General features: G+C 54.7%; 10 protein-coding genes across 10 annotated transcripts; 4 read left to right on the plus strand and 6 right to left on the minus strand.

The window, feature by feature from the left end:
* Positions 1–202: 202 nt before the first annotated feature.
* Positions 203–1,722, minus strand: LTS14_005612 (uncharacterized protein; the record flags this gene model as incomplete). Its single annotated transcript, XM_064838310.1, has 2 exons — positions 203–1,627; positions 1,651–1,722. The coding sequence occupies 2 exons, from the start codon at positions 1,720–1,722 to the stop codon at positions 203–205; spliced, it is 1,497 nt and encodes a 498-aa protein (XP_064694395.1).
* A 527-nt stretch (positions 1,723–2,249) lies between these two features.
* LTS14_005613 (uncharacterized protein) lies at positions 2,250–3,083 on the plus strand (the record flags this gene model as incomplete). The annotated part of the gene is made up of 4 exons (XM_064838311.1): positions 2,250–2,747; positions 2,796–2,854; positions 2,913–2,977; positions 3,031–3,083. The coding sequence occupies 4 exons, from the start codon at positions 2,250–2,252 to the stop codon at positions 3,081–3,083; spliced, it is 675 nt and encodes a 224-aa protein (XP_064694396.1).
* A 498-nt stretch (positions 3,084–3,581) lies between these two features.
* Positions 3,582–4,664, minus strand: TRR1 (thioredoxin-disulfide reductase; the record flags this gene model as incomplete). Its single annotated transcript, XM_064838312.1, has 1 exon — positions 3,582–4,664. One exon carries the CDS (start codon positions 4,662–4,664, stop codon positions 3,582–3,584), a length of 1,083 nt encoding a protein of 360 aa, XP_064694397.1.
* An 817-nt stretch (positions 4,665–5,481) lies between these two features.
* On the plus strand, positions 5,482–6,798 carry LTS14_005615 (uncharacterized protein; the record flags this gene model as incomplete). The annotated part of the gene is made up of 2 exons (XM_064838313.1): positions 5,482–6,082; positions 6,137–6,798. The coding sequence occupies 2 exons, from the start codon at positions 5,482–5,484 to the stop codon at positions 6,796–6,798; spliced, it is 1,263 nt and encodes a 420-aa protein (XP_064694398.1).
* A 480-nt stretch (positions 6,799–7,278) lies between these two features.
* LTS14_005616 (uncharacterized protein) lies at positions 7,279–8,748 on the plus strand (the record flags this gene model as incomplete). The annotated part of the gene is made up of 2 exons (XM_064838314.1): positions 7,279–7,440; positions 7,534–8,748. 2 exons carry the CDS (start codon positions 7,279–7,281, stop codon positions 8,746–8,748), a joined length of 1,377 nt encoding a protein of 458 aa, XP_064694399.1.
* Positions 8,749–10,136: 1,388 nt separating this feature from the next.
* Positions 10,137–12,767, plus strand: LTS14_005617 (uncharacterized protein; the record flags this gene model as incomplete). Its single annotated transcript, XM_064838315.1, has 2 exons — positions 10,137–10,631; positions 10,653–12,767. 2 exons carry the CDS (start codon positions 10,137–10,139, stop codon positions 12,765–12,767), a joined length of 2,610 nt encoding a protein of 869 aa, XP_064694400.1.
* A 249-nt stretch (positions 12,768–13,016) lies between these two features.
* Positions 13,017–13,647, minus strand: LTS14_005618 (uncharacterized protein; the record flags this gene model as incomplete). The annotated part of the gene is made up of 2 exons (XM_064838316.1): positions 13,017–13,266; positions 13,451–13,647. 2 exons carry the CDS (start codon positions 13,645–13,647, stop codon positions 13,017–13,019), a joined length of 447 nt encoding a protein of 148 aa, XP_064694401.1.
* Positions 13,648–14,185: 538 nt separating this feature from the next.
* ERV46 (ER-derived vesicles protein erv46) lies at positions 14,186–15,700 on the minus strand (the record flags this gene model as incomplete). The annotated part of the gene is made up of 4 exons (XM_064838317.1): positions 14,186–14,353; positions 14,428–15,528; positions 15,592–15,628; positions 15,690–15,700. 4 exons carry the CDS (start codon positions 15,698–15,700, stop codon positions 14,186–14,188), a joined length of 1,317 nt encoding a protein of 438 aa, XP_064694402.1.
* Positions 15,701–16,491: 791 nt separating this feature from the next.
* LTS14_005620 (uncharacterized protein) lies at positions 16,492–18,324 on the minus strand (the record flags this gene model as incomplete). Its single annotated transcript, XM_064838318.1, has 3 exons — positions 16,492–16,730; positions 16,816–18,161; positions 18,182–18,324. 3 exons carry the CDS (start codon positions 18,322–18,324, stop codon positions 16,492–16,494), a joined length of 1,728 nt encoding a protein of 575 aa, XP_064694403.1.
* Positions 18,325–18,965: 641 nt separating this feature from the next.
* Positions 18,966–24,185, minus strand: LTS14_005621 (uncharacterized protein; the record flags this gene model as incomplete). The annotated part of the gene is made up of 2 exons (XM_064838319.1): positions 18,966–23,185; positions 23,210–24,185. 2 exons carry the CDS (start codon positions 24,183–24,185, stop codon positions 18,966–18,968), a joined length of 5,196 nt encoding a protein of 1,731 aa, XP_064694404.1.
* Positions 24,186–26,026: the final 1,841 nt, after the last annotated feature.

A 26,026-nucleotide genomic window follows, 5' to 3' on the forward strand; every position in this document is an offset into this window, starting at 1 on the left:
ACTCCATTCTCAAAACTTTTGTTCAAACAATGACGAAGGCAAGGGTAGCGCGGTGATGTTCCGCCCAAAGTCTTGGCATGACCACGATCAATATGGAGAAATGACGGATGAATGCCCTCCACGCACTACCAGCAAGATGGACGGGGTGAGATTGTGCGAGATCAAGACTCATGGATGTCTAAAATATCTCCCAGCAGGTAGCTCAGCCATCTCCACCTCTTGGACGGACTCGCATCCACCCACTACTACCCTTCTCGTTCCTGTGAGCCTGCTGTCTCGCGATCGCCTTAGCTACAAGATCGTCTTCAGCGCCATCACTTGGTCTGATGCTCATGATGCTCATAGCAGGATCAACTTCGACCCCACCAACAAGTACCGCAATTTGATCATTCTCGGGCTGCTCCTCCCCTTCCTGCACCGAGACCATATCCCACTCGTCCCCAGCTATCTCATGGTTAAGAATGTTCTGTAGGTTCTCGATCAACCCAGACACTGGTGGTAGCTTCGCCTGCCACTCGCGGATCGTGCGTACAGCATCTGCACTACTTAGCGAATGATGTGCGGTACCGTGAGACCAGGCTCCAAGACGAGGAGCCTCTGAGACACTGGGGCCTCTCCTCGAGTTGTCTGTCCGCGTAGTCGCAGAAGAGATGTTGCGCAGTAATGGTGGACGTGGTCGATCATCACCTAAGAATAGATCATGGAGGTTTTTGCCCATGTTGTAGACATCGTCAATAGTGTTGATGGTTGATAGACCCTGCGACGTGCAGAGCCATGCCACGTTGTAGGCCAAGAAGATCACGCCTTCAGTGAACCTTAGATATTCGAAGTGATTTTCCTTGAACAGCCGACTCAGGCCCCTGGTGATGTGCAAAGGTCGTGGAGCATTCTTTGTGATGAAATTGGACTCGGCTGGCGCTTTAGTTGTGGTTGGCGGAGGCGCCTTATTGGTAGCGGCTTCGGAGTTAAATGGGGCTTCGAGCTTGTACGCAATCTCTTCCGGCAGTATGGTAGCGTGAGAGTCCTTGTTGAATGGTAAAATGACTTCTGATGGCAAGCGTATGGACAGATAGTGACAGCAGTTGCCAAGCAGCCGGCAAACATTGTCAAGACCAGTAGATATCAGCTCGTGCGATTTCGGCCTCCCTTCCTTCTCGCTCTCTGGCACCCGAGATTTCTCGTAAGGCTTGATACGTGCCAGTCTACGCAGATCAAAGATCGGTACACCACCAAGCCAGTACTGCACTTCACCACCTGAGCCTTGACGTCTTTCGAGGCCGGCAAGGAGAGCAGACTCTCGACAGAGAAGGCTGCGAGCATCGACTGTCCGATTGTGCACTTTCTCCTGTCTTTGCCGGGCCTTGGACGAAGCAAGTGAGACAGGATCCAGTGCCCTCGGTTTCTCCTTTTCCAGCTGCTTCCTCTCTGCAGCGATCTCAGCACGTCGTTTCACATCGCCTTCTCGAGCCTGCGCGATCCACTGCTTGCCACGATCCAGCTGCTGCCGAAGCTCGTCTGTCTTCTTCATGATGTTATCGATTCTCGCCTCAACAATCTGCTGTTCATCGATGGCTTTCCGCCGAGTATCTTTCCTGATGCCAGCAGTAATAGTATCGAGGTCGACATCCTGTGGTAAAGCAGCGATGATACCATCTCGACCGGGTTGTACGACAGCCTCCACGGACGTGTGATGCTTTTCACGATCCAGAAGTCCCCTGACATGTTGTAATCGAGGTGTATAGAGCACAGCTTGCGCGCAAGACGCACATGTTGGCTTGCGCTTGCTATTGAACTCCCGCGAGCATATGTGGCAATCCATCACTTGTTCAAAGTGGCGACCAGGGTGCTATCAGTCAGCTTCTATACGTCGAGCTTCTCTCCTTCTCCTTTTCATGACTGTTCCAGCAAGCAAGCTATCCGCTGACTCACTGCGCTATCCCGCTCTGCACAATAGGATTGTTGTACAGTATATGTGCAACACGGGATATGTCTACGATGAAGGAGGGTGACGTTCGCGCCTGCCTCGCGTTGGCCTGAGGCGCGTGACGCGGTCAGCTTGACTTCATGTCTCGCGCACCTTTTCCTATTCACGACCAATATCTGAACATGACGGTATGTCATCTTCCACACTGACTGGTGACATACGGGAGCAGCCACAAGACGAGCCAAGAAGAAGGTCGGGTAGCTCGTCTCCTGGCTTTCCAAGCTCTCCGCCCGTTGTTTCTACCGCAGTGGAAGAGACAGAAGGAATGGCCACAAATTCACGAAAGCGCTCTCATGATGACGAGCAAAAGCTTCAACAGCACGCTGCTAACGCCACAGATGATGAAGTTGCTCAAGATAGGCCTATCAAGATATCAAGCTCCCAGACTGACGACAACGATTCCGAATTGCCAAGCACGTTTAAAATTACACAGCCCATGATGCCTCCGCCGTTAAAGCCAGCAGATCCCTCACAGCGAGAGGAGCAACAGCCTCCTCGATCCGGCCAAGGTAGTCAGAAACCTCGTGACGCTCAGACAGATCTTGCGTCGACCCAAGCAAAAGCTTCGCAATTGGAAGATGTAACGAGCGAATCTACCATTCCAGACGATGAAGAAGTGCTGCACTCACTCATGCCGAGCGAACCACAAGACGAAATCGCAGACTTCGACTGGACGGATCTGCAGGCTCGTTATCATGATAGAATGACAGAGCTCCAGCACAACGAGCTGAAGATCGTGGACGAGTTCAGTCAGCTTTGCGATGTATGACTTCGTCCAAAATCTCAATTGACACAAGCTGACCACATTTAGTTCTTTGGTATTTGGGCAGATTCGATGCAGACGCACGAAGTAGGACGCAGCTTCAAGAGGTTTGCCAACACGGGTTTTGATGACATGGCAAGGGCAGTCGGCTTACACATTGATCAGACTGAAGACACAAACGGCATATGTCCGACACGAGGAAGACGAGCTCGAGCAGAAACGAGGTCATTGTATGTTCACAATAGTAGCCACATTATAGGACCCTGCTAAAATAAAATTGCAGATATCAAAGTGGTCGATGCGTTCAAAAGTGCGCTTCAGCTCCTCGGAACATGAGGGCAGTCAGTAACGTCTGCTCAGCAGCATCGGCAATGTTGAGTGACCCTGACGTGTTCGAAGGCATTACCGGCTATTCTACGTTTCTACCAGCGTGTATCACGGAAAGCTCGTCGCCGGCGCCTGAAGACCTTTCTCGACCACGACCATTTGCCGCTTTCGCACGCAAGAGAATCCCACGCGAGCAGACTACACCGAGAGCATGTGCCCATCACGCGGCTTGCTGTACAATCCTCTGAGGAATACGATTGAAATGATGATATGATTTGCAAGCGTTCGAGCGTCGCTTGATCTATGCTAGCTCTATCCTTCGCGCTGATCATTTCGCGCTTCTCACTACGGCTCAGTATGCACTAGTGCACAAGCGCATGCTCTAGAATCTCGACCGCATCGCTATGCATTCTCGCTATGTCTGATCATCTCGTCCTATCGACCCTGCAAAGACAAGCAACGATCAGCCGCAAATCAAAAAGCAACAAGGGGTATCCGACGAGTCTCTTACAGCAAAGGGTTCTCTCGATACTCCGGCACATCACCATTCGTCTCTGCCTTGCCCTTCTCCGCCCTACCCTTGACACCATTGACGCCGTTCGGCACATCAATATCCTCCTGCTCGGCTAGCCACTTCTCAGCTTCCAACGCGGCCATGCAGCCTGACCCTGCAGAAGTCACAGCCTGCCTGTACTTCTTGTCCTGGACATCACCTGCTGCAAAGACGCCAGGGACGGTGGTTTCCGTAGTGCCAGGTGTGGTGATGATATACCCATCCTCGTCCATCTTCAATTGACCCTTGAAGAGCGCTGTCGCTGGCTCGTGACCAACTGCGTAAAATAGTCCATTCGCTGGAATTTCCTCGGTCTCGCCAGTCTTGCTGTTCTTGATCACCAGACTCTTCATCAGGCCTCGAGGGCCTTCGTCGCCTTTTATCAGCACACCTTGAGTATTGTACCTGATCTCGACCTTGGGATTGCTGGCCAATCGTCGTGCATTGGCTTTGCTTGCTCGAAGCTGATCTTTTCGTACGAGCACTGTGACCTTGGAAGCCTTCTTCGTCAAATATACACCCTCCTCCACGGCACTGTCACCACCTCCGATGACCACTAGAGGCTTCTCGCGGAATATGGGTAGAGAGCCATCACACACAGCGCATGCAGAGACACCATTGCCCCAGTACTTCTCCTCTCCAGCCAGATCAAGCCTCCTCGCTTTGGCGCCAGTGGCAATGACTATGCTGTCGGCTGTGTGCACCTCCTCTTCCAGATTGTCGTCGTCGCCCATAGGATGTAACCAGTACTTGAAAGGCCTCTTGCTCAGGTCTACTTTGCCGACTGTCTGACTGATAATCTCGGTCCCGCATCCCTCACTCTGCGCCCTCATTTCGTCCATGAGCTCGCTACCCCTAATCATCTTGTAGCCAGGGTAATTCTCCACCTCATCCGTAGTCGTGAGCTGACCACCAGCCGCTATGCCCAGAGCCAGAAAGCCTTCATACATCACTGGCTTAAGGTCGGCGCGGGAGGCATAGATGGCAGCTGTATGGCCTGCTGGCCCGGAGCCGATGATGACAAGTTTGCTATGCATCTTGCGACTCTGCTGGACGATCGAAGTAGTGGTTGGTGAGGCCGAGTTGGCCGCTTCGCTAATGAGTGATCCTCCGCTGCTTTGACCTGGTTTGTAGAATGCGGCCGCTGCTGCAAGTGGTAGAGAGACTGAGGAGCGCAAAGGCCTTGCGGCGCGGAAAGTGCGAGAGAACAGTTTGGCGACCTTGTATGCAGGATCGCTTGGTGGGGCGTATTGAAGATGTAAGAGAACAGTGGGTTGCCACAAATTTTGTAGATTTCGTGCTCACGCGATGATGGAATCTTCGGCGCGGTACGTACTGGTACTCGGGCGATCAGGTCAGCAAAGTAATCAAATGCAGCGCTCCAATGTGCGATATGATTCCAAGAGATCACCGACGTATACGATATGTATTCGAAAATAGACCGACGATTTCAGATCTCTAGATGCTTCTGGCGACTAACGCTCACGTCATGTACCTGCGGCCCCTGGCAAAGATACGGCGGATAAATCTTGTTAGACCCGGGAATACTGATAACGACTCCCAAGGAATGGAAATACTCTCTTCCAATGATCTGGATGGCATGAACGTCTCTCTTCCGTGGCACCAAGCTTCATGTAGTCAAAGCAGGTTGACCACGCACGGTTGTTCCAACGTGGTGATGAGTGTCTGTCGGCAATATACCGAGACACGGAAGGTGGCGTCTCCCAACTCGACTAGCACTCCGTACATCGACTTTCACGTGGTCGAACAAATGGCTGCTAGGTGCTGAGCATGATGGCGAGAAGCAGGAAGGTAGGCAAAAGCCCATAGATGAAAATGTGAGATCTCGACAAGATGACCTCTCACCTCACTTTCACCCCTCTCGCCATACCCACCATGATGCACATCTTCTCCAAGCTCGTCGGTGTCGCTGCTGCCACTCAGGTTGCCCTCGCTGCACCTCAGCATGGCTATGGCGGTGGAGGCCGCACACTTCGATTCACCAACAGTGGCACATTCCAGATCTCAGTCTTCGAGGATCTTCACTATGGCGAGGCCGAAGACCTAGTCTGGGGTCCCCAGCAAGATGTTAACTCGACCCGCGTCATGAACAGCATCCTGGATGACGAGCATCCGCAGCTGGTAGTGCTCAATGGCGATCTGATCACCGGTGAGAACACCTACAAGCAGAATAGCACGAACTACGTGAATGAAATTGTGCAGCCACTGTTGCAGAGGAATCTGGCCTGGGCCTCAACATATGGGAACCACGATAGCGACTTCAATCTATCTCGCTATGAAATCCTGCAGCGCGAACAGTCTTGGACACTTTCTCTCACCAGACAAGACGTGCATACAAGTACTGCCGGCGTGTCCAATTACTGGCTACCAGTGCACGGCTCGAACGGCGACCAGAAAGTCCCTGAGCTGCTCTTATGGTTCTTCGATTCGCGAGGTGTGCCATGAGATTTCATAATTTATCTGCAGTCATCAGGCTGACCGCATTCAGGTGGCAACTATTACCAACAGACAACAAGTGACGGCAAGTCAGTAACCCAGCCAAATTTCGTCGATCAAAGCGTTGTCGACTGGTTTACGGCGACCCGAGCTCAGTTGTGCTCGAAGTATGGCAAAGACGTGCCATCCTTAGCCTTTGTACACATTCCAGTCAACGCGATGCTCGCCTTCCAGCAAAGCAAGAATGATACTGGTGTACGACTGCACTACGAGCCTGGCATCAACGACGATGATCCTCTTGCTCAACAAGGCTACGCTCAAGGCCAAGGCGATGTCTCTGGCACAGTAGCCACCTATGGCGGTCAGGATATCCCCTTCATGCAGGCGCTTCTCGATACACCAAACCTCATCAGTGTTTTCTCTGGCCATGACCACGGCGACGACTGGTGCTTTAAGTGGGACTCGAAGCTCCCAGGCATGAACTTGACTGGTAATGGTCTTGATCTCTGCTTTGGCCGACACAGCGGCTATGGAGGCTATGGAAGCTGGACTCGCGGGAGTAGGCAGATTCTGGTCACCGAGCAGCAGCTTAAACACAATATTGCCGAGACGTGGGTACGGTTGGAGACTGGTGAAGTTAGTGGTAGTGTTACGCTAAATGGGACTTATGGGCGGGACTACTATCCTGCAGTGGCCGATACATCATCGTCGTAGTAGCGCCATACCAAATCATGTACACGAGATCAGCATTACCTCGACTCGGTACTCATGTCTATCACATTTACCGTCAAGCCTATAAGGCGAGCAGGGGTTGGTGCACCTACCCCATGATGAGCCCGGCTTACTCGCAATTTTCCGCTCCGCAATTTCACCAACTCTACTAGCCAACGGTCTGGCGAGCTTATCAACAAAATGGGAAGGCCTCGAGAACCGAAATTGGACTTCATGGCTTGGTAGCCAACGTAGGATTGGACGATTGAGTCGCTGTTACGGTAGAGGCGCACACAGGTACGGTATACACGATCGTAAGTATATTGCGACGCCCTCACGCCGGGGCGCGCTCTCTCTGCTCCCTCCATCCTGTCTCTTCTGGTTGATGTGTTGAAGACGGAGACGACGGTCGTTCTATGCTATTCTACTAATCCATAATACTACGTCGCTTCACTCGTTCAGCGGCTCTCTTCTTCGCGAAAAATGTACACACTCTTTTACGCCAGTCTTCTGGCTACCGGATTCGTTGCGACGACTGTCAGCGCTGCTCACCATGGACATCACCATAACTTGCATGAGGAGAAGAGAGAGATCATGACCAAGTGGGTTTCGCCTGTGCCGGTCTTCAAGCCTACTGGATCGATAGTGAGCAATGCGACGAATGCCACAAGCACTGCTTGTGGATGCACGACCTATACGACGACTTGGTATGGAGAGCCTACTCTGGTACCGATTCAGAGCACATCGATTGCCTCGAACACTACATCGCTCGTCTTCTCGACGAGCACTAGCATTCAACCCGCGACAGCATCGATAAACAGCACCACGAGCTCCAGCACTAGCACCCAGCCAACGACATCATCTACAACATCGTCGTCCTCATCGTCTGTCCCGCCACCACCATCAACGACGTCTACGACATCTTCTACTTCGTCTTCGGCTTCCTCGTCTACTCCTCCACCTCCCTTGACCACGTCCTCGACAAGTAGCTGGGTGCAGACGAGCTCCTGGGTCCCACCTCAAGCGTACTACGCATCCTCAAGCTCTTCGGCAGCTCCATCATCAAGTGCTGCTCCCTCCTCCTCAGCCGCTCCGTCATCAAGCGCTGCACCCAAGCAATCCGGTAGCTCCTCCTCCGGCAGTATCTCCACCAACGGCAACCAATGGGCCATGGCTTACACCCCCTACGCCAATGACGGAACCTGCAAATCCGCCAGCACCGTCGCCTCTGACATTGCGGACATCAAATCCAAGGGCTTCACCAGCGTCCGTCTCTACGCAACAGACTGCTCTGGACCCCAGAATGTCGGTTCAGCGGCCAAGGCCAATGGTCTCAAGATGATTCTCGGTATCTTCATCGATGGTTCAGGTATTGGAAGCAAGACGAACGACCAGATCAGCACTCTCACCCAATGGGGGCAAGGACAATGGGATATGGTTGGAATGGTCGTCTTCGGCAACGAGGCCATTTTTAACCAATATGCTTCCGCTTCCGCTCTGGCGGCAGGAATTTCGGACTGCAAGAGCAAGTTCCAGGCTGCTGGGTACAATGGCCCTGTCACCACGACCGACACAGTCGATGCTATCACCACCAACGCCAACACCATCTGCCCTGTCGTCGATGTGATCGCGGCGAACATCCACCCCTTCTTCAACGGCCAGACAGTCGCCTCCAATGCTGGTGACTTCGTGGCCTCTCAACTGAGTATGTTGGCCGGAAGCTGCAACAACCAGAAGCAAGCTTATAATATGGAGACGGGCTGGCCAAGCCAAGGCGGCTCGAGTGGCGTCGCTATCCCCGGTCTCAACGACCAGAAGACGGCTATCAACAGTATCTTGTCAAAGGCCGGATCGAGGTCGGTCATGTTCTCTTACCAGAATGATATGTGGAAGGCTCCAGGTAGCTTGGGTGTGGAGCAGTACTGGGGCTGTGCGGACTTGTTCAGTGGGTAGCCGGACATATGATTGAGGACGGTTGGATGATGCGTCAGTTCTTAAATCTTTTACTCTTATGTTTGAGCAAGGTGTTTGTGGCTTCTTTGGCTTACTACGCATGTACCTATGTTCATAACTTCGTGTCTTGATACCCACTTCCTGCAATGCTACTTCTTTATTGTTGCGCTTGAACTTGAATACACGGAAGGCGAGTCACTGGCTGAATACTTTGATTCGCAACCAGAGAAAGTAAGATGATAGTACCTCCTTTGGTACAATCACAACTGATCTCCGCACAGCAGTTTCACAAAATGGTCATGGCCATTATGTCTAGCCGCATGAATAGGCAGCCAGCCCTTGTCACCAGAGGCTTGCATCGGGTCTGCGCCAGCTTGCAGGAGAACTTGGATGGCTTCTTGATGTCCTGCTTGTGCAGCGGCATATAAGGCAGTAGTGCCGTGGTAGTAGCTACCCACAGCATCAACATCCGCCCCAGCCGCCAGCAATCGCGTAACAAGTGGCACGTCACCAGCTGTAGCAGCAGCTTGCAAAGCAGAAAGACCTTTGTACCTGGATATAGGTCCATCCACATTGGCACCGCGTCCTAGCAGCAGCTCTACCGTCTTAAGGTGCTGACCCTCGGCTGCCGCTGCAAGAGCTGATCGACCAGAGTTATGAGCAGGTAAAGCATTGATATCAGCACCGTGATCTAGCAGCACCTCCAGGATATAGGGGTGGCCGCCTCCAGCTGCTGCTTGAAGTGGCGTGAAGCCATAATATCGAGCAATGGGAGGATTGAGATATGCTCCAGCTGTGAGAAGCCTACGGACTACGTCGAAGTGGCCTTGCCCAGCTGCAAGGCTAAGAGCAGTACGGCCTCCATTGTTACCACCAGGTGCATTCACGTCTGCTGCTGCGGCTAGGAGTGTTTCCACGACTTGCAGATGCCCGTTTAAGGCGGCTGCTTGGAGAGCTGTCTTGCCATACCAGCCCGTAGGAGTAGCGTTAACATGGGCTCCATCACGGAGTAGGTTGCGTACAGCTTTGATGTTGCCTTCGGCACTGGCTAGCTGTAGTGGCGTCCAGGTGCTTTCGTCTTCAATTTCATCTTCAATCTGTTCGTTCAGAATTTTGGGAGGCTTGGCATTTGGTGTCCATGTTGTGAACGAGTATGCTGCCATACGTCATGTCTTGAGCTGTAGCTACATCGGTCGTGATTGTACGAATCGTTGTACTCGAGTGTCATGGTTGCCTTGTGACTGAATGGTTGCATGGACCCTGCAGCTCGAAGACGCGCTTCGCGTGACTCTGGAGAGTTAGAGCTATGTTCTCCTCGGTATCTGCATAAACTATAGTCATGGGAGAACGTAATGCTGCTGACGAGTAGTCCTTCGAAACATAATGCTATGCTTGGCAGATCCATACCACATCCCAAGTCCAGCCGATTTGATGAAGCCGACGACGACAATGACTTTCCAACGCCACCTGCTAAACGAATAAAACATGAAAGCGTCGCTGGTAGTCCTTCCAAGCAATCGCCGAGGAAGCGATGGATCAAGGACGAGGTGCCGGATTCAGAGGCGGACAGTGATAGTGAAGAGATAGAAGAGCATCCTCGGGACAGAAGGACGGATCTCGAGACAGCACTACCACCTATCCAGACCGACAAGGAGGCAATCCAGCGATATGAAGAGACCAGAGCAGCTGAACAGGCGGAGTTGGATCTACAAGGGAGAGTAGAAGGTCGCAAGTGGATGAGAGGCAAAAGCTCGATTTACGTGGACGCATTCAATCTCGCTCTGGACAAAGTGCTCGAGGAGGAGAGTCATCTATTCGACGAAGCAGAGCATACCGTCTTTTCGACATGGCGAGAGCTGAGTTATGAAGCACAATATCTATATGTAAGGCTGTTTCTGCGAAAGACGTCGAGCTGGCATCGAATCCAGAAGTTAGGATATCACAGCGACACTGCCGACTTGGCCACTGCCATTGAGGATCTTCAGCTCGCCCGAGACTTGCCATCGTCGTCCTCTGCAGAGGCTGACGAGCATCCTGGTGAGTCGGAAGCACCCGAAGGTACTACTCTGGCCATCGATTTCTCCCTTGCCGATAAGTCTGAGGACTGCATAAAAGACCTCGAGGAGGCATCTTCTTTACTCTTACTAGATGAGCTAAAAGCGCTCGCCAAAGATGCCAAGGTTCAAGGCAAGAACAAAAAGGAACTCCTTCGTGCTTTCAGACGTACAAGTGGCAAGCAGACAGGTCTAGGCTTCTCGAGTTTCAAGCGCTCGGATACCGAAGGATCGGTCGTTTCTACTGGGTCTGGTCTTGTGGACGAAGATGACAGGGAATCCACGCCTTCCAGACCGGAGAACAGAGATGTTTACTGGGTTAATAAGATCATGGCAGAGACCGGTCCTTGCATACGACTTTCGCTGCCTACGCTAAAGCTTTTCGAGCGTGTTCATCTGGTCTTCTACAGGTCGACGGAGTGGACGGAAAAGTCCTTGACCACCATAATTCTCGCTCGTATAGCACGTTGGAACTTTCCAGAGTACATCGTGTCTCGATCTGCAAACATCTTTGCATCCCGGACACTGCTGTTGGAGTTCGAAGCCTCTTTGCGTACACAATTCCGAGTCGACAACGTACTCGAGTTTAACGGTACACCCACCAGAGAGACTCTAGATGATGTCCTCGATGTCTTCGAGGAAGTCTACCCTCGTTGGAAAGTGCTGTTGGCGGAGGAGCAGCAGAAGGAAGACAGTATCTATAGCACGGGCGAAGGCGCATACCTTCGCCGGCTCTCACCAGCCTGGGTGTACACACGTATCGTACATAAAGGCGCGTACGTGCTAGCCAAGTTCAAGAAGCATCTTCGCGAGCATGAGGTCCTGTGCGAACTACTGCAGCAGCGTCTCTTCCACACTAGTCGGCGGGGTGACTGGTATCAGCGCAAAGCTCTACTAGAGGAGCACTACATGCATCTTCACCTACCCTCACCAGCAGACTGCAAGGACGTGGAGAGCAAGAAGAAGCACTGGAAGCGCGTCGCCCTTCGTACCTGTGAAGAAGGACTGCAAGACCAGCTGACCCACCTCATCTTCCACCACGACCTGCAGAAACGTACGATGAAGATAGAGAAACAGCTGAAAGTGCCCAAACGTCTGCAGCACGACTTTCAGCACGTGCTCCTCACCAAAGCAGCCGAACGTAACTTCAAAGGCATCCGCATCGAGCGTCTACCCTCTCACAACAGCAGCAGACGCAATAGCGAACAAAATGTCACCACAACAACCACACCAAAACCCGACCGCCGAGGCGCCAAAACAATCTGGTTAGATCCCCACCCAACCCCCATAATCGACGCCGAGACAGGGGAAGAGACAATACCGGAGAACGAATGTAGCGTGGAAGAAATGTGCCTTTCCAACTACCGAGCCCTGGGCTTCAAAGGCTACCACAGCGAATCCGGGATCCTGCGCACGCTATTCGCCTACCTCTTCACGGACATCCTATTCCTCTACATCCCCAACGTCTTCCAAACCGAATTCCAGACGTGTCCGCTAGATCTACATACGGATGCTTTCTACCCCAGTCGCATCTCCGAGGTCAACGCCAGGTTGAATGGGATCTCGAATGGTGAGGCGGCGGCTTTGATCAGGGATGTTTGGCAGATTCATGCGGAAAGGAAGACGTGTATTATTGGTCTTGATTGGGCTTTTCAGCTCGAGGATCTGTTGGAGATTGCTGGGGCGTGGAGGCCGGAGGCTTTGAGTACGGTTATGAGGGTTTTGGTGCAGGAGTATGGGCAGAGGGGGGGTGGGGTGCCGGATTTGTTTTTGTGGAAGGCTAGGGGGATTAAAGATGAGGATGGTGATGGGGAGGAGGCGAGTGGTGAGGTGATGTTTGCTGAAGTCAAGAGCGAGAATGATCGGTTGAGTGATACGCAGAGAATGTGGATTGATGTCCTCTCTGGAGCTGGGGTGAGGGTCGAGTTGTGTCATGCTATTGCTCAGGAGGTCCGGGTACAATGATGGACAGTCACAGATGTGAACAAGACACTACTTGGCTTCATCGGAGAGGGAGGAGATAGATGGATGACATGATTCATGCCGCCTACGTGTCTCGAGGCATGAGCTGGTCACCACTGCAGCATGGGAGAGATCTCACCCGGTGCACCATTCGTGGTCACCTCAACACCATCGCAAAGTCGTAGTCGTAGCCCATCCCTGCTAAGACGCCATCAGAACACCCCAGCTTCCCTCCTCTCCTCGCGCAACCCTTCAAGTGAAAGTGCCATCGAGATCCGGATCAGTAGCCTCTTCACCCTCAGCTTCGACCGCAGCAGACGCAGCTATGCCACTCTTCTTCGCACGCTTAGGCTTCTTCTCGCCCTCCGAGCTTTCGCTGCAAGCTTTACGCTTCGGACCACGCTTGGCTCCGCCTTTCGTCTTCGCCTGTGCATCGCGTCCATCCACCTCATTACCCGAATCGACCGCTCCACCGGCATCTTTGATCTTCTTGCTGATGACCCTGGTACACGTACATCCGTCAGCGCTGAACGAAAACGAACAAACGTACGAAGGGCAAGCATGACATGGCAGATCCCCCGCACCCTTTCCTCCTCGAGCAAGCCTCCCTCAGTTGCTCGCAGGCCTGCTTTGCTTGAAGAGGAGTGGGTGGAGACGAGCAAAGTTGAGGAGAGCAAGATACATACCACATTCCTCTCTTATACGACTCGGGCTTGATATTCCCACCAAACTGCTGCGCAGCCACGTGGTAGACTTTACTCTGATCCGCTCCGTTGATGTGAGCTACGGCGAGGCAGGCGAGCCGGTCGATGTCGCCTGGAGTACAGAGTTTCTTGACGGCTTGCCAGGAGAGTTTGCCGCCGCCGTTGTCGCCTGGTGCCATGGTTACAGGGAGGGTGCTTTCAATCACAAAAGAAGGTCCCGTCACTCTGGGAGTATTGTCGGGGGACGTCGGGGTGGAGATGGATGGGCTGGAGTGTTTGTCAAGGAGCGATGTGTGTGTGACCGGAGAAGTGATTGGAAGGGATATGCTTCTCGTAGAAGTCTTGCTGAAGCTGAAGTGTTTGAATAAGGGCGAGTAGAAGTGAATGAAGGTGAGGAGTGGCGAGGTACTTATAGCCTGGTCTGGTCATGAGGTATATGAGCTTGGACCACCTCACTTGAAGACCCAACATGGAAGGCGCGATCGAGTCTGCAGGTAACCTCACTCAGCATCCTCACTGCCGCCATGCATCGCCTTCAGCGTCCCAACCCATGACATTCGCAGTCGCATGTAGGAAAGACATATGCACGCATGAAGACTGATCTCAAGATAGCTTGACATACGCTACACTGCAAGCAACTTCAATTCTAGATAGCATACCATAGCATACCATCCCATAGCATCACGTACACATATTCATGCCTTGCATCACACTAACCTAACTCGAATGCATCTTCTTCACCCTCTGGCCCCCCTCATACAACGCCCGATCCACCGCAGCAGCAACCGTCAACGTCCCACCCACAACCGCACAAACCCCCACCAAGAACCCCGAGAAGGATTTCGTGCGGGCTTCGCGATTAATGACCTTCATGGGGGAGATGTCCTGCCAAAACACCCGAGTCAGCAAAACGCCCCAGAAATCTCGTTGTTGCTATAAAGAAGCGATGGGCGACTCACGTAAGAGAAAAACACGCCCGGAATGCCCCCCCTCGCGTGCAACCTCTCCTTATGCCCCTCGCTGCCCCCATCCCCGCCCGCCAAAGACCGCTTATGACTCGTGACAGAATACTGATGCGTCTCAATACTCCCCTGCTCCCCTTTGCCATAACCCCCCAACTCCACCAACTCATGCGGTAAATCCAATATCGACCCCGTCCGCTCCCACCCGAGGGGCAGGTAAGCCGTACTCACCACCTTGACAAAGTACATGTAATTGTAGGCCTTTTCCGTCGTGCTCTGCGCCGTGCCGTCTAACGGATTGAGGTGGTGGTTCGACCACGCCATGCCTTTTTTTCCGACCCGTTTCACCACGTCGTCTGGTAGTTCCGGACCGAAGCGGAGGTGGTGCACGGTATGCGAGAAGGTATGTTCGATCCCCTCCCCGCCCGCGAAGTAATTCTCCAGGTCGTGGACGTGCATGTTCCCATTACTGAAACTCTTTCCCGGGGCGAAATGGAAGTTGCCTACGACCTTGTTCACTCGGATCCCCCCTTCGATCCGACATCCTTCCCGTCGTTGTTCGTCCAGGTGTTCGCTGTAGTGTTCCCGTTCACATTGCTCTACATTCTCCCCTCTGCCGAAAGACCACGAGACGCCGGCGTAGGCCTCGCGGACTTCGGCGCAGGTGTTGCAGCAATTGGGTTTGATTGCATTGCTTGGAGCAGGAGCGCCGTAGCAGCCGCCGCAGTAGGAAGGGTCGAGATGTTTACTTGCCTCTTCGTCTGCTTTGCCCAATTCTAATACCGATCTATCGATCTCTCCGCCTCCTTCCCCCTCCGCCCGTAAGCGGACTTTATTCACGCCATGCATCACGCCTGTTTGCACCTCTCCACTCACGTCCATGACGTCCAGAGTCAGCAGTTCGCAGGGGACGCGAGGGAAGGAGATGTTCATGTGGATTTCCATCTTCTCGCCTCGGCCTTTGTCGACGATGAGTTCCGGGTGCACGGTGATGCGGCGGTAGTCAGCCCACTCGCCCCAGACGAGGTAGAGGATGAGGAGGAGGGAGGTGAGGGTCACGATGCCGCCGGAGGTGGTGCGGATGCGGGCATCTTCCACCTGCACATATCGTCAGGGTCAGGATATTGTTGGTAGTGGGAGAGCTGGATGGGTAGGGCTTACGGTCTTGGTGAAGGCATCGAGCCGTGTGAATCTTGATCTATTGGGTTGATATTAGTACACATTGATTGGCAATCAAGGTATACTACAATAGTCCTTACTTAGCAGGCATCGCGAAAGTATCTCAAAAGTCCAATGCCGAATCGACCTCTTTAACGAATGGCAGTATTTAGTAGTAGCCCGCAGGCTGAATCGTAAAAGTCGGTCGTCCTGTCGAGTATCGTCTTTTCCTACAGTAAAAAAGGTCGATTTAGTGCATCTTAGCAGTATCAATCGTACGCAGTCGCCAGCGACAGATCAGTAGGAACAATTGACAATCCAACCTATTCATTACCCCGAATGGCCAGCTGGAGACATTCTCAAGCACGAGCTCCGACTTTCAGCCTCCACCTCCTCCTCCGCAATCCGATCGAGTTTCCCAGGGCGGCGCTAGACCGCACGAGGAAGCTGCTGATACACGGGCTTTGGTACCGGCTGATAGTATGAGATATCACGTTGGGATGGAAATGGTGTATAATAGATGCTTTAGTACAGTAATTAAGTCGGCACGAAAGCCTTCTTCCCTCACAGCGCAGAGACCATTAGCCCAGGCCCACTGTGCAATGCAGGCTGTGCGAAATTTCCCTCCTGCACCCAACAAGAAGATGCTTGTCCCATGGCGAGCCTGGGGACACAAGCCATTCAGCAGTAAAACCCTGCCCAAGCTCGAGTAGTTGCCATGTTGCGTGCCTTCATGCCCATCAACAGCATGCAGCACATCCTCCTCAGGCCACCGCAACAGCATCCTCCACCCCGCCCTCCCTCCCCTGTTGCCTTTCTCCCATCCACTTCCCTCCCACCCACTTCCCTCCCACCCACTTCCCTCCCACCCACTTCCCTCCCATCCCACCCCAGCCCATCTCCTTACCAAGCCCCAACATCAAAATACTCCTCCCCAAACAACGTCACCACAACGGTGCGATCCGCAAACTTCCTCCCCGCCAACGCCGCAAGAGCCTTCTGCGCGCTCTCGGGTGCCTCATACTTGATATAAATCTTCCCGATGCCGTTGCTCTGACGACTTCCAGATGTAGGCCGGGGCATTTTGACGTCCAGGACGGGCCCGTATTTGCTGCATTCTTCTTTGACGTCTTCAAGGATTTCTGTAAAACACACCATCACGTTAGCAAAAGTCGAGGGGCATGGAAAGTATAACGGCTAGTAGGGGGTAAGATTGGAAAGACTCACCGTCCGCCTCCTCCCCATCCATCAACTCCTCGACCGTAATCATATTCATCAAACACAACACCCGCCCCACCTCCTCCCCCTCCTTCGCACTCGTCCCGGCCATGAGAGACATAGCATTAACACTCATCTCCCCACTAACCTGCTGGATCCCAATACTCGCCCGGGAAACCCTCAACTTGCTCTCCCCCAACTCCATCCCATCCAGGCTCTCCACGGCAATATCCGTCGCCGTCGCCGCATCCTTGTACTCGCAGAAGGCGATCCCGCGACTGCTGCCAGACGAGTTATCGGTGACGAGGACGAAGGATTTAAGTTCGCCGAAGGAGACGAGGAGTTCTTGGACTTGGTCCTCGGTGAGGTAGGAGGGGATGCGGGTGATGGAGATTTTGTTCTGGGTGTCCGGAACTAAAGTGGAGAGGACGCCGGCTTCGTTTTCTGTCTCGTCCGTGATGGCGGGGACGATGTAGTCCTTGGGTCGTTTGATCTGGAGGCCTTGAGCAGAGCTGCCGTTGGAGTCGCCGTTGCTGGTGTCCATAGCTTCGGGCTCCATGTTTATGCCGTCGAGCGCCATGCCGTTGGTGGCGTCCTCGGCGGTCTTGAATTCGAGGAGGGCGTAGGTGCGGTCTTTGCTTAGTTGGGCAGAGATGCAGGGGTCTTGGCCGCGCGTGACGTTTAAGCCGTTGAGCTGGAGGTTGAAGAAGTCGCTCACGCTGTCGTCGGTGGCGGAGGAGGGGATGTTGTACACGAACAGCCGCTTCGATTGACGAGCAGTAGCAGGCTTGAGCGCGCTCTTCCCAGCCTGGTTGCCAGGCTGATTCATAAACGCCTGCAGCTTCGAAGGATCCATCGGCTGCTGTCTCGGCGCTCCAGGCAGAGGGAACATACCCGACAACTTTGCCTGCTCCGCCGTGACATTCTCATAACCAGGCGGCTTGATATCCCACTGCGTCAACCGCCTCTTCCTCTCAAGCACAGACACCACATCCGTCAAATCCGGCGTCGGCTCTTTGGCCTTCCTTGGCGGCGGACTCCCGCTCTTCTGTCGGGCCTGGCGTTCCAGCTGCCGCTCATCATCACGATCGCGTCCACGGTCTTCGTTCCTGCCATCACCTCCTCGATCCCTCCTATCGTGGTCTTCGCGAGGCTTCCTCCTGTCGTCAAAGAGGTCCCGATCGCGGCGGTCGCGTCTTCTATCTCCACCTCCATCATCGCGTCTGGCGTCCCGACGCGCGGAACCACGGTCCCAGTCTCTATTATCCCTATCCCTTCTGTCACGCCCTCCGCCTCCACCACCACCACCACCACCTTGATATCTCTCCTCCCTCTCCCGCTCACGATAGTCCCGACTAGACGAATACGTGTCTACCTCGAAATCCCTCCTGCCTCCTCCTCCTCCTCCTCCTCCTCCTCCTCCTCCTCCTCCACGCCCATGCCCACCACCAGCAGGCGAGCGGGAGCGGCGGCGGTCTCGACGATCTCGGTCGCCATCGCGGTCGCGTCGGCGGTCATCGCGGGACTGCAGCCTCCCGTCAGACATTCTGACTTCTCTGCTTTGTATGTGATAATCAAGCTCTTACGTAGTGATCCCGCGAGTTCAAGCGGCCGTTGTCTGGGCAGCTGCGGGTCAGTATGGAGAGGTTCGAAGCTGTGGTGGTTAGAAGCTGTGTTAAAATGTACCTCTGCTGTCGGTCATTGGGTCTGGGTTTGCAGTGAAGGGGTGACTGTCTTCGCAGCAATGATGCGTGAGAAAGTTGCTTCGGGAGAGCTTGCAACTTCAGCCTCCTCGAAAACGAGAAGGAGGTCCATGCTCCCGAAAGCTTCTTGGCGAAGAAGTCGCGACTTTTGCGAAAGCAAGAGCGTGCACACTTCCACCATATGATGAAAATGGCCATGACAGACAATGTCTCTTATGATGAAGAACCGCCGTTACACGTTTCAATATACTATACAAGAGTAAAGACTAAATCACACAACTCGCTAACATGATACATATATCTCCCTGCTTTTCCTTCCCATCCCACCACACGCATTACCACGAAAGCTAACCCAAGTAATCCATCTTCCCATCATTCACTCACCCACCCTCCCACCTCGCAACTGACCAGGCTGCTCGGCGGAGACAGGCGAGTATGTGAGTCGAAGCCACTAGCTTACTTCCCTCCACCACCCAACATCCCACCAACAACCGGCAAGCTCGAAAGCGCACTCTTGCCATCCTTCTTCCCCTTCTTCTTGTCACCACCACCCAACCCGAATGATTCGAGAAGGCTGTTGATACCCAGACCGCCCATGACACCATTGACCAGTCCGCCAAGACCAAGCCCGTTGAGCAACTGTCCAACAAGGCCCAGCACACCAGCCAACAACAGTCCAACCGCGGCCAGAATCTGGAACAGCGGCTGTGTCATCAGACCCCAGAGCGGGTTCAGCTTCTTCTTCGCATGCGGCATGCTGTTGAGCTTCTTCTTCGCATCGTCCACGGTCGTGACAACGGTGCCCGTCAACTCCTTCAAGTTCTCCGCGAGTCGGTGCTCCTCCGGCGTCGCCTCGTTGGTACCAGCACGGCCCTTGGCCTGAGCGGCGATCTTGCCATCGGGGTCGAGGCCACGGAGGGACCCGTTGCATTCTTGCAAATGACGACCGGCTTCCTCGATCAGGGGCTTGACCTCGTCGACCAGCGCGTCCTCGTCCAGCTCCTCCTTGGGCGTGCGGTCCGCCTTCTCCATCGCCTCCTTGATCTGTTTGCAGACGGGCTGCACGCGCTCGAGCGTCTGGCTGCAGATGTTGCTCATCTTCTCCGCGATCTCGCGCTCTTGCTCACGCTTGGCCGCCTCGGCGAGTTGCTCCTCTGTCGGACCTTCATACTCCTCCTCCACGATATTGTCGATGAGGGTACATTCGCCGATCTTGTTGCCGTCGACGTCCACGACGTTACCGGAATCATCGATCTCCTGACCGACGCAATGGCCAAGATCACCCATGGTAAGCTTGCCCAAAATCTCGCCCTGCTCGTCGCGCACCTCACCCTCCTTGTTGACACGGCGGCCAGACATGGGGTTGATACGGCGTTCCTTCTCCTCCGGCTCCCACCTCTCAGCCTTGCCGATCGTGTTGCCGTTCTTGTCCACAATATCTCCGTCCTCCTCCACACCGTGACCCATCAGCTTCTTCACATCACCTTCAATGATGCGACCGATGATGTCGCCAGCAGGGGTGGTAATGGTGCCATCCTTCTGGATCTGCAGACCCTCGAAGCCGGCGAAGGGACCTTCAGGATCGCCGTCCTCGCCAAAGACCAACTCGCAGCGGCCGACGACGTTACCGGCATTATCCCAGATTTGGCCCTGGCCATCAACCTTCTTGCCAACCATGGTCTTGACGTCGCCCTCGACGACACGACCGATGATCTTGCCGTTGCCATCGACAGCATTACCGTGCTTGTTCACGCTCGTGCCGGCAAGAGCAGAAAGATCAACGTCAGCCTGCTCCTCCTCCTCATACGGCTCAGCATGGCCCTTGACATTGCCGTACTTGTCGATGATATCACCGTCCTCATCAACGGCCATGCCAACAAGGCGCTTAGCATTGCCCTCGACGAGCTGACCGACGACGTTCCCGTCATCGTCCTCAACCCAGCCATCCTTCACCACGCGCAGGCCCTCCAATCCAGCGAATGGACCTTCGCCGCGGTGGACACGTTCGCCTTCTGGAATGACCTCGCAATGGCCGACAACCTTGCCGGTGTCGTTGTGGATGTCACCGTTCTCGTCGCAATAGCGGCCAGCCAACTCCTTGGCGTCACCCTCAACGAGACGACCGAAGGGGATCCCGTTCTCGTCAACGACATAACCTTGCTTGTTCAGCTGCTTGCCATTGAGGATGCTGTTGTCGACCGGACCTTCCTCTTCCTCGTCAGGTAGAGGCTCAGCATGACCCTTGACATTGCCGTACTTGTCAACAATATCACCATCTTCATCGACGGCAAGACCGACAAGACGCTTGGGGTTACCCTCGACAATCTCACCGACCACGTTGCCGTCCTCATCAGCAACCTTGCCACCCTCAATGACCCTCAGGCCTTCGAGACCGGCGAAGGGGCCCTCAGGTTTGGCCTCGCGCTCGTCGTCGGGAATGAGCTCGACACGACCAATGACCTTGCCCTTGTCGTTCCAGATCTGTCCTTGGTCGTCGAGTTCCTTGCCCGCCAACTCCTTGGCGTTACCCTCAACCAAGCGGGCGACAGGTACACCCTCGTCACCAATGACAAGACCGGCCTTGTTCACCTTCTTGCCCTGCAGGAAGGAGAGATCGGCCTCCTCGGCGACCTCCTCCTCCTGCTCTTCAGGCTCCCAGCGCTCGGCGTGGCCGACAACAGAGCCCTTCTTGTCAATGATGTCACCATCCTCATCAACGAGACGACCGATGAGCTTCTTGGCGTCGCCTTCGGTGATGTAACCGACTGTGTTGCCTTGGTCATCTTGGACGTATCCGTCCTCGACGACGTGGAGGCCGTCAAGACCAGCGAATGGTGCTTCGTCTTCTGGGTCTTCGACGGCGACAGTCTGGGCACGACCAATAACATGGCCCTTGCTGTCCCAGAACTGACCTTCGGCGTCGCAAGTAGTGCCAGCCTTGGCGAGCTTCTTGGCATCACCCTCGACGAGCTCACCCACAACAGTACCGTTGGAGTCGATAAGCTTGCCGCTCTTGTTGACGGTCAAGCCCTCGAGGACGGAGAGAGGAGGCAATTGATCGCCAGCCTCTTCCTCCTCACCTGCCTCCTCAGCTTGCTCTTCCTCCTCGCCTTCTTGCGGCAAGGTGCGGACATGGCCAACGACGTTACCCTCCTTGTCGAGGACCTCGCCTTGGTCATTGCACTTCTTGCCCGCGCAATCGGCAATCTCGCCGTCGACAAGCTCACCAATGGGCTCACCGTCCTCGTTGAGGACTTGACCCTTCTTGTTGACCTTGAGGCCCTCGAGGATGTCGAGGGAAGGAAGGTCGGGTGTAGGTTGCTCCTCCGGCTTCTCCTCCTCTTGTGCTTCGGTCTCACCCAGCTCCTCGAGCAACTCACGGGTGGCCGTCTCAGCCGCCTCGCCAGGAACGACAGAAACGTGGCCGATGACATTACCCTGCTTGTCGAGGACTTCCGAGCGGTCGTTGACCTTCTTGCCAGCGCACTGCTCTAGGTCGCCATCGCGCAGCTCACCAATCTCCTCGCCATCATCATCGAGGATCTTGCCCTTCTTGTTGACCTTCTTGCCGTTAAGGATACGTGGGTCGAGGAGAGGACTGCCGCCGAGCTTCTCAGCCGCGCCTTCAGCCAACTCCGTCTTGCCGAGGACGTTGCCATCCTCGTCAACCACATTGCCATCCTCGTCGATCTTGAGGGTGTCGGGGTCGATCTCGCCGTCGACGATCTTCTGGCGGAGCTCCTCGTCTTCGATGTGGCCGAGCACATCACCTTGGTCGTCAAGGACGTCACCTTGAGCATTGAGCTCGTGGCCCTCAAGAGCCTCGATACCGGGGAGTTGGTCTTCGATGCCTTCGAGCTCAGGCTCTTCGTCGCCAGCTTCACCCTCGGCAGCCTCTTCGCCGTCCTCAGCAGCCTCCTCGGCGCCTTCCTCACCCTCCTCAGCCTCGCCTTCGGCGTCATCTTCCTTGGGAGCGGCTTCGTAGATGCCTTGCACGACAAGCTCGGCGGCATCATCGTGAATCTCGGCATGGCCGACAACATTGCCCTCCTCATCAATGAACTCGCCCTCAGCATTGAGAGTGGCGTTCTTGAGCTCCTCGGGGTCACCCTCAGTCACGCGACCGATAGTGTTGCCCTCGGAATCGTAGATGAGACCGTCGATCTCGCAGGTGAGACCTTCCATGATCTCGAGGCCAGGCAGGCGAGGACCGTCATCTTCCTCTTCCTCCTCGTTCTCGCCCTCGCCTTCCTCCTCGCCTTCCTCGCCACCATCGAGTTGGTCAAGGTACTCGTCAGCGCCCTCGGGCAACTCGACACCCTCTTCCTTGGCGGTTTGAAGTTGCTTCTTGATCTCCTCAGGAAGAAGCTCGACACGACCAACGAGATCACCATCATCGTCAAGGATCTCGCCCTCGTCACCGATTTGGTAGCCGCCAAGGTCTTCAGCATCACCTTCAGCGAGCTTGGCGAGTGCATTACCCTCTTGGTCGCGAACAAACCCCTCATCATCAACCTCGAGGCCCTTGAGGATGGACATGTCGAGAGGCAGGCCCTCGGGAACCTGAGGCGCGCTGCGGTCGGTAGGCTCGGCACCCTCGGCGCCTTCTTCAGCCTCCTCAGCAGCACCCTCGGCTTCATCCTTGGCGCCCTCGACGCCCTCAACACCCTCCTCACCTTCTTCGTCTTTCTCAACTGCACCTTCAGCAGCTTCTTCACCGTCCTCGCCAGCGCCCTCAGCGTGCTCCTCACCGTCTTCGACAGCGCCCTCAGCGTGCTCCTCACCATCCTCGACAGCACCTTCCGCTTGCTCCTCACCATCCTCAGCAACGCCATTAGCCTGGTCCTCGGCGCCTTCGCCAGCCTCATCAGTAGTCTCACCAGCGACCTTCTGGCCCTCATCGGTGGCGTCCTCAGCGCCCTCTTGCGCCTCCTCACCAGACTCCTTGGCCTTCTCAGCGCCCTCCTCAGCGGTCTCCTTGGTCTTGTCAGCAGCACCAGAAGCGCCCTCCTTGCCCTTGTCGGCGATAGTACCCGCCTGATCAGCGAGTCCCTTGGCGCCGCTCAACAGACCATCGCCTTCCTGCTGCTCCTGATCATCAGCAGTGTCTTCGGTCTCGTCGCCTTCCTGGCCAGCCTTCTGCGTGGCGGCATCATCGTCTTCGGCATCGTCAGCCGTGTCTTTGGCCTGCTTGGTAGCGCCGCCGACTGTGTCGTTTTCTTCATCATCGTCATCATCATTAACGGGTTCGGGAGCTTGCTCCTCGAGGCCTCCCTGTGCGCTGTCGCCGGCCTCCTTGACTTTGTCGAGGGGACCTTCGTCCTCCTCGTCATCGTCCTTCATCTCGACTTTGCTCTGAGCTTGCTCGCCAGCGTCCTCGGCCTCGCCTTTGGCATTCTCGGCACTGTCGTCGGCTTGGCCTTTGGCGTTCTTTGCGGAGCCCTGAGCTTTGCCGGAGACATCGCCGCCCTTTGCGGACTGGGGAAGCTGAGGTGAGTCAGTCTCAGGCTTCTTGCCAGCGGCAGCTTTAGGTGTGGATGGCTTCGCGGAGGAAGCAGATTGGCCGAGCTTCTTGGGCGTGGGCTTCGATGGTGTGGCGTCCGGTTTCCTGGCCAACTTGGTTGGAGTCTTGGGCGCAGAACCGGCCTGCTTGCCTGCGGCTGGGGAAGGGGCCATGGTTTCTTCTGTTTGTAATGTTCTGTCGGATTGGGGCGTAAACTTCCTTGAGGACCTCCGAGATGAGGGTGTGGATGTTCTACTCGGGGTTGGAGGGAAGGAGTAGTAAGCGTATTGATTGGTATTGCTGGTCATGCAATACTGTCACAATGGTAGGTAAGTAAGTAATTGAGAGGTGTGGTAAGGGTCAGGAGAGGAGCAAGAAATTATGCAGGAAGTGTGGCTATGCTTGGGACTAGGTAGACTTCATATACGGCCGGGCAACCAGGAATACTGGCGAGCCGCGGTGGCTCAAGCGTTTCGTGCACGCTGTGTGGTTTCACTGGATGACGTAGAAATGGGATGGCAGGATGGCAGGCAGGCCGGCCTTGGAAGTTGCTAGGGGGGAGCTTCCCTGGCGTCAGCCGCGTGGTTCGCTCCAGAGCCACAAGAGGCGCGAGCTTGGGAGAGCTGTCGCTCGATGGGCCGATGGCGCGCGTTTCCCGTGATCTGCATGGGTGGAGTGGAGGCTGGGGCCCGTTCCCAGGATGTCTGTTGCCGGGTTGGCATTGGGCTACGTCACAAGCGTCCGACGTCAATTCTACACATGTCATCTCGTCTCGTCTCCTTGAACATGCAGCGAGCCGATGCCGCGCGATGAGTATTGAAGCGATATTCATGTCATTTGCACGCCGACTGCAGGAGGTGGCTGACACGACTTCAACCAGAGTTCGCGATATAGCAGTGACAGTAGTGACACGCTCGATGATCAGACAGATTGTTGGCCGTGGAGAACGATGGCTTGTGCGTGTGGCATGGCATGGCAATCGGCGATCGAGCCTTCCTCCGCCGCAAGCGCCGGCATAGTGCATGTCGTCTCATCTCTGTGTGGCACTGGCACAGCATCACCAGTCATGTCTGCAGACTTGGTATATCGCAGCCAGTAGCAACACACTCTCGCCCGTCATGCCCGCGCCACATGCCGCTCTTCGCGTTCTAGAGCTTTGGGAGCAGACAAATAATAATCTGCTACTGCTTCCAGCATCCACTTCAAGCTACGTAGCCGGAGGTCTCCACCTCGCGTCCCTATTGACTTCAATACCCATGCGAGTCTCACACCCCGACCCCTACTAGCGACCTCCACCCCGCAAGAAGAAAGACAAGGATCTCAGCTTTGGGCAATCCGACGTCATGGTTGAATAACCAGTTCCAAGTAACACGAGAAAAGGGAAACCCCTCTTCCTCTCTCTCTCTCTCCCCCTGCAGAGGTGAAGTCAGAAGTTCGAGACGAGAAAGCCACAGGGCGACAAGCTCCCGTAGCACGTTGCCAAAACAAGTTTCCAGCTTCGCCGTTGCCAAGCCCAATGCAGGAAACGCGAATTTGTGGGAAAGTCTACGCACGCGTTTCATGACAGCTGTGGCTTTCCCGGCCAATGAGACACGCGAACCCTACTGGACATCCAAAGCAGGGAATTGCTCATCCCTCGGAGCAAAACATCCTTGTTTGCATTCACTGTTCGAGCATTTCTTATATTCCGGTCGATGGTACCTGCAGCGGTATGTGGCCGTTATTATCGAGTTGCGCCATCGATATAGTAATAATGGCGTGTCCATAACATCGATATTGTTCTGCCACACGAAAGGTGCAAAATGACTTTGTAACAGGGAGATCGGTGAAGTGAAAAGAATTAGGCTTCGGAGAGGCTTTGGCACGAGCACTGACACCTACCAACGTTTTCGGCCGACGACGTCAACGGTATACGGGCGCGTAAGGAGCAGCTTTTGTTGTTATCATCACTCAATCGAGACGATAAGACACCAGGGCTATTGGAGACCCTCCATCGAAGAGTCCAGCGTCTCAA

The sequence above is a fragment of the Recurvomyces mirabilis genome (genome assembly GCF_035927965.1).
Source record: "Recurvomyces mirabilis strain CCFEE 5264 chromosome Unknown scaffold_13, whole genome shotgun sequence".
Classification (NCBI taxonomy): domain Eukaryota; kingdom Fungi; phylum Ascomycota; class Dothideomycetes; order Mycosphaerellales; family Teratosphaeriaceae; genus Recurvomyces; species Recurvomyces mirabilis.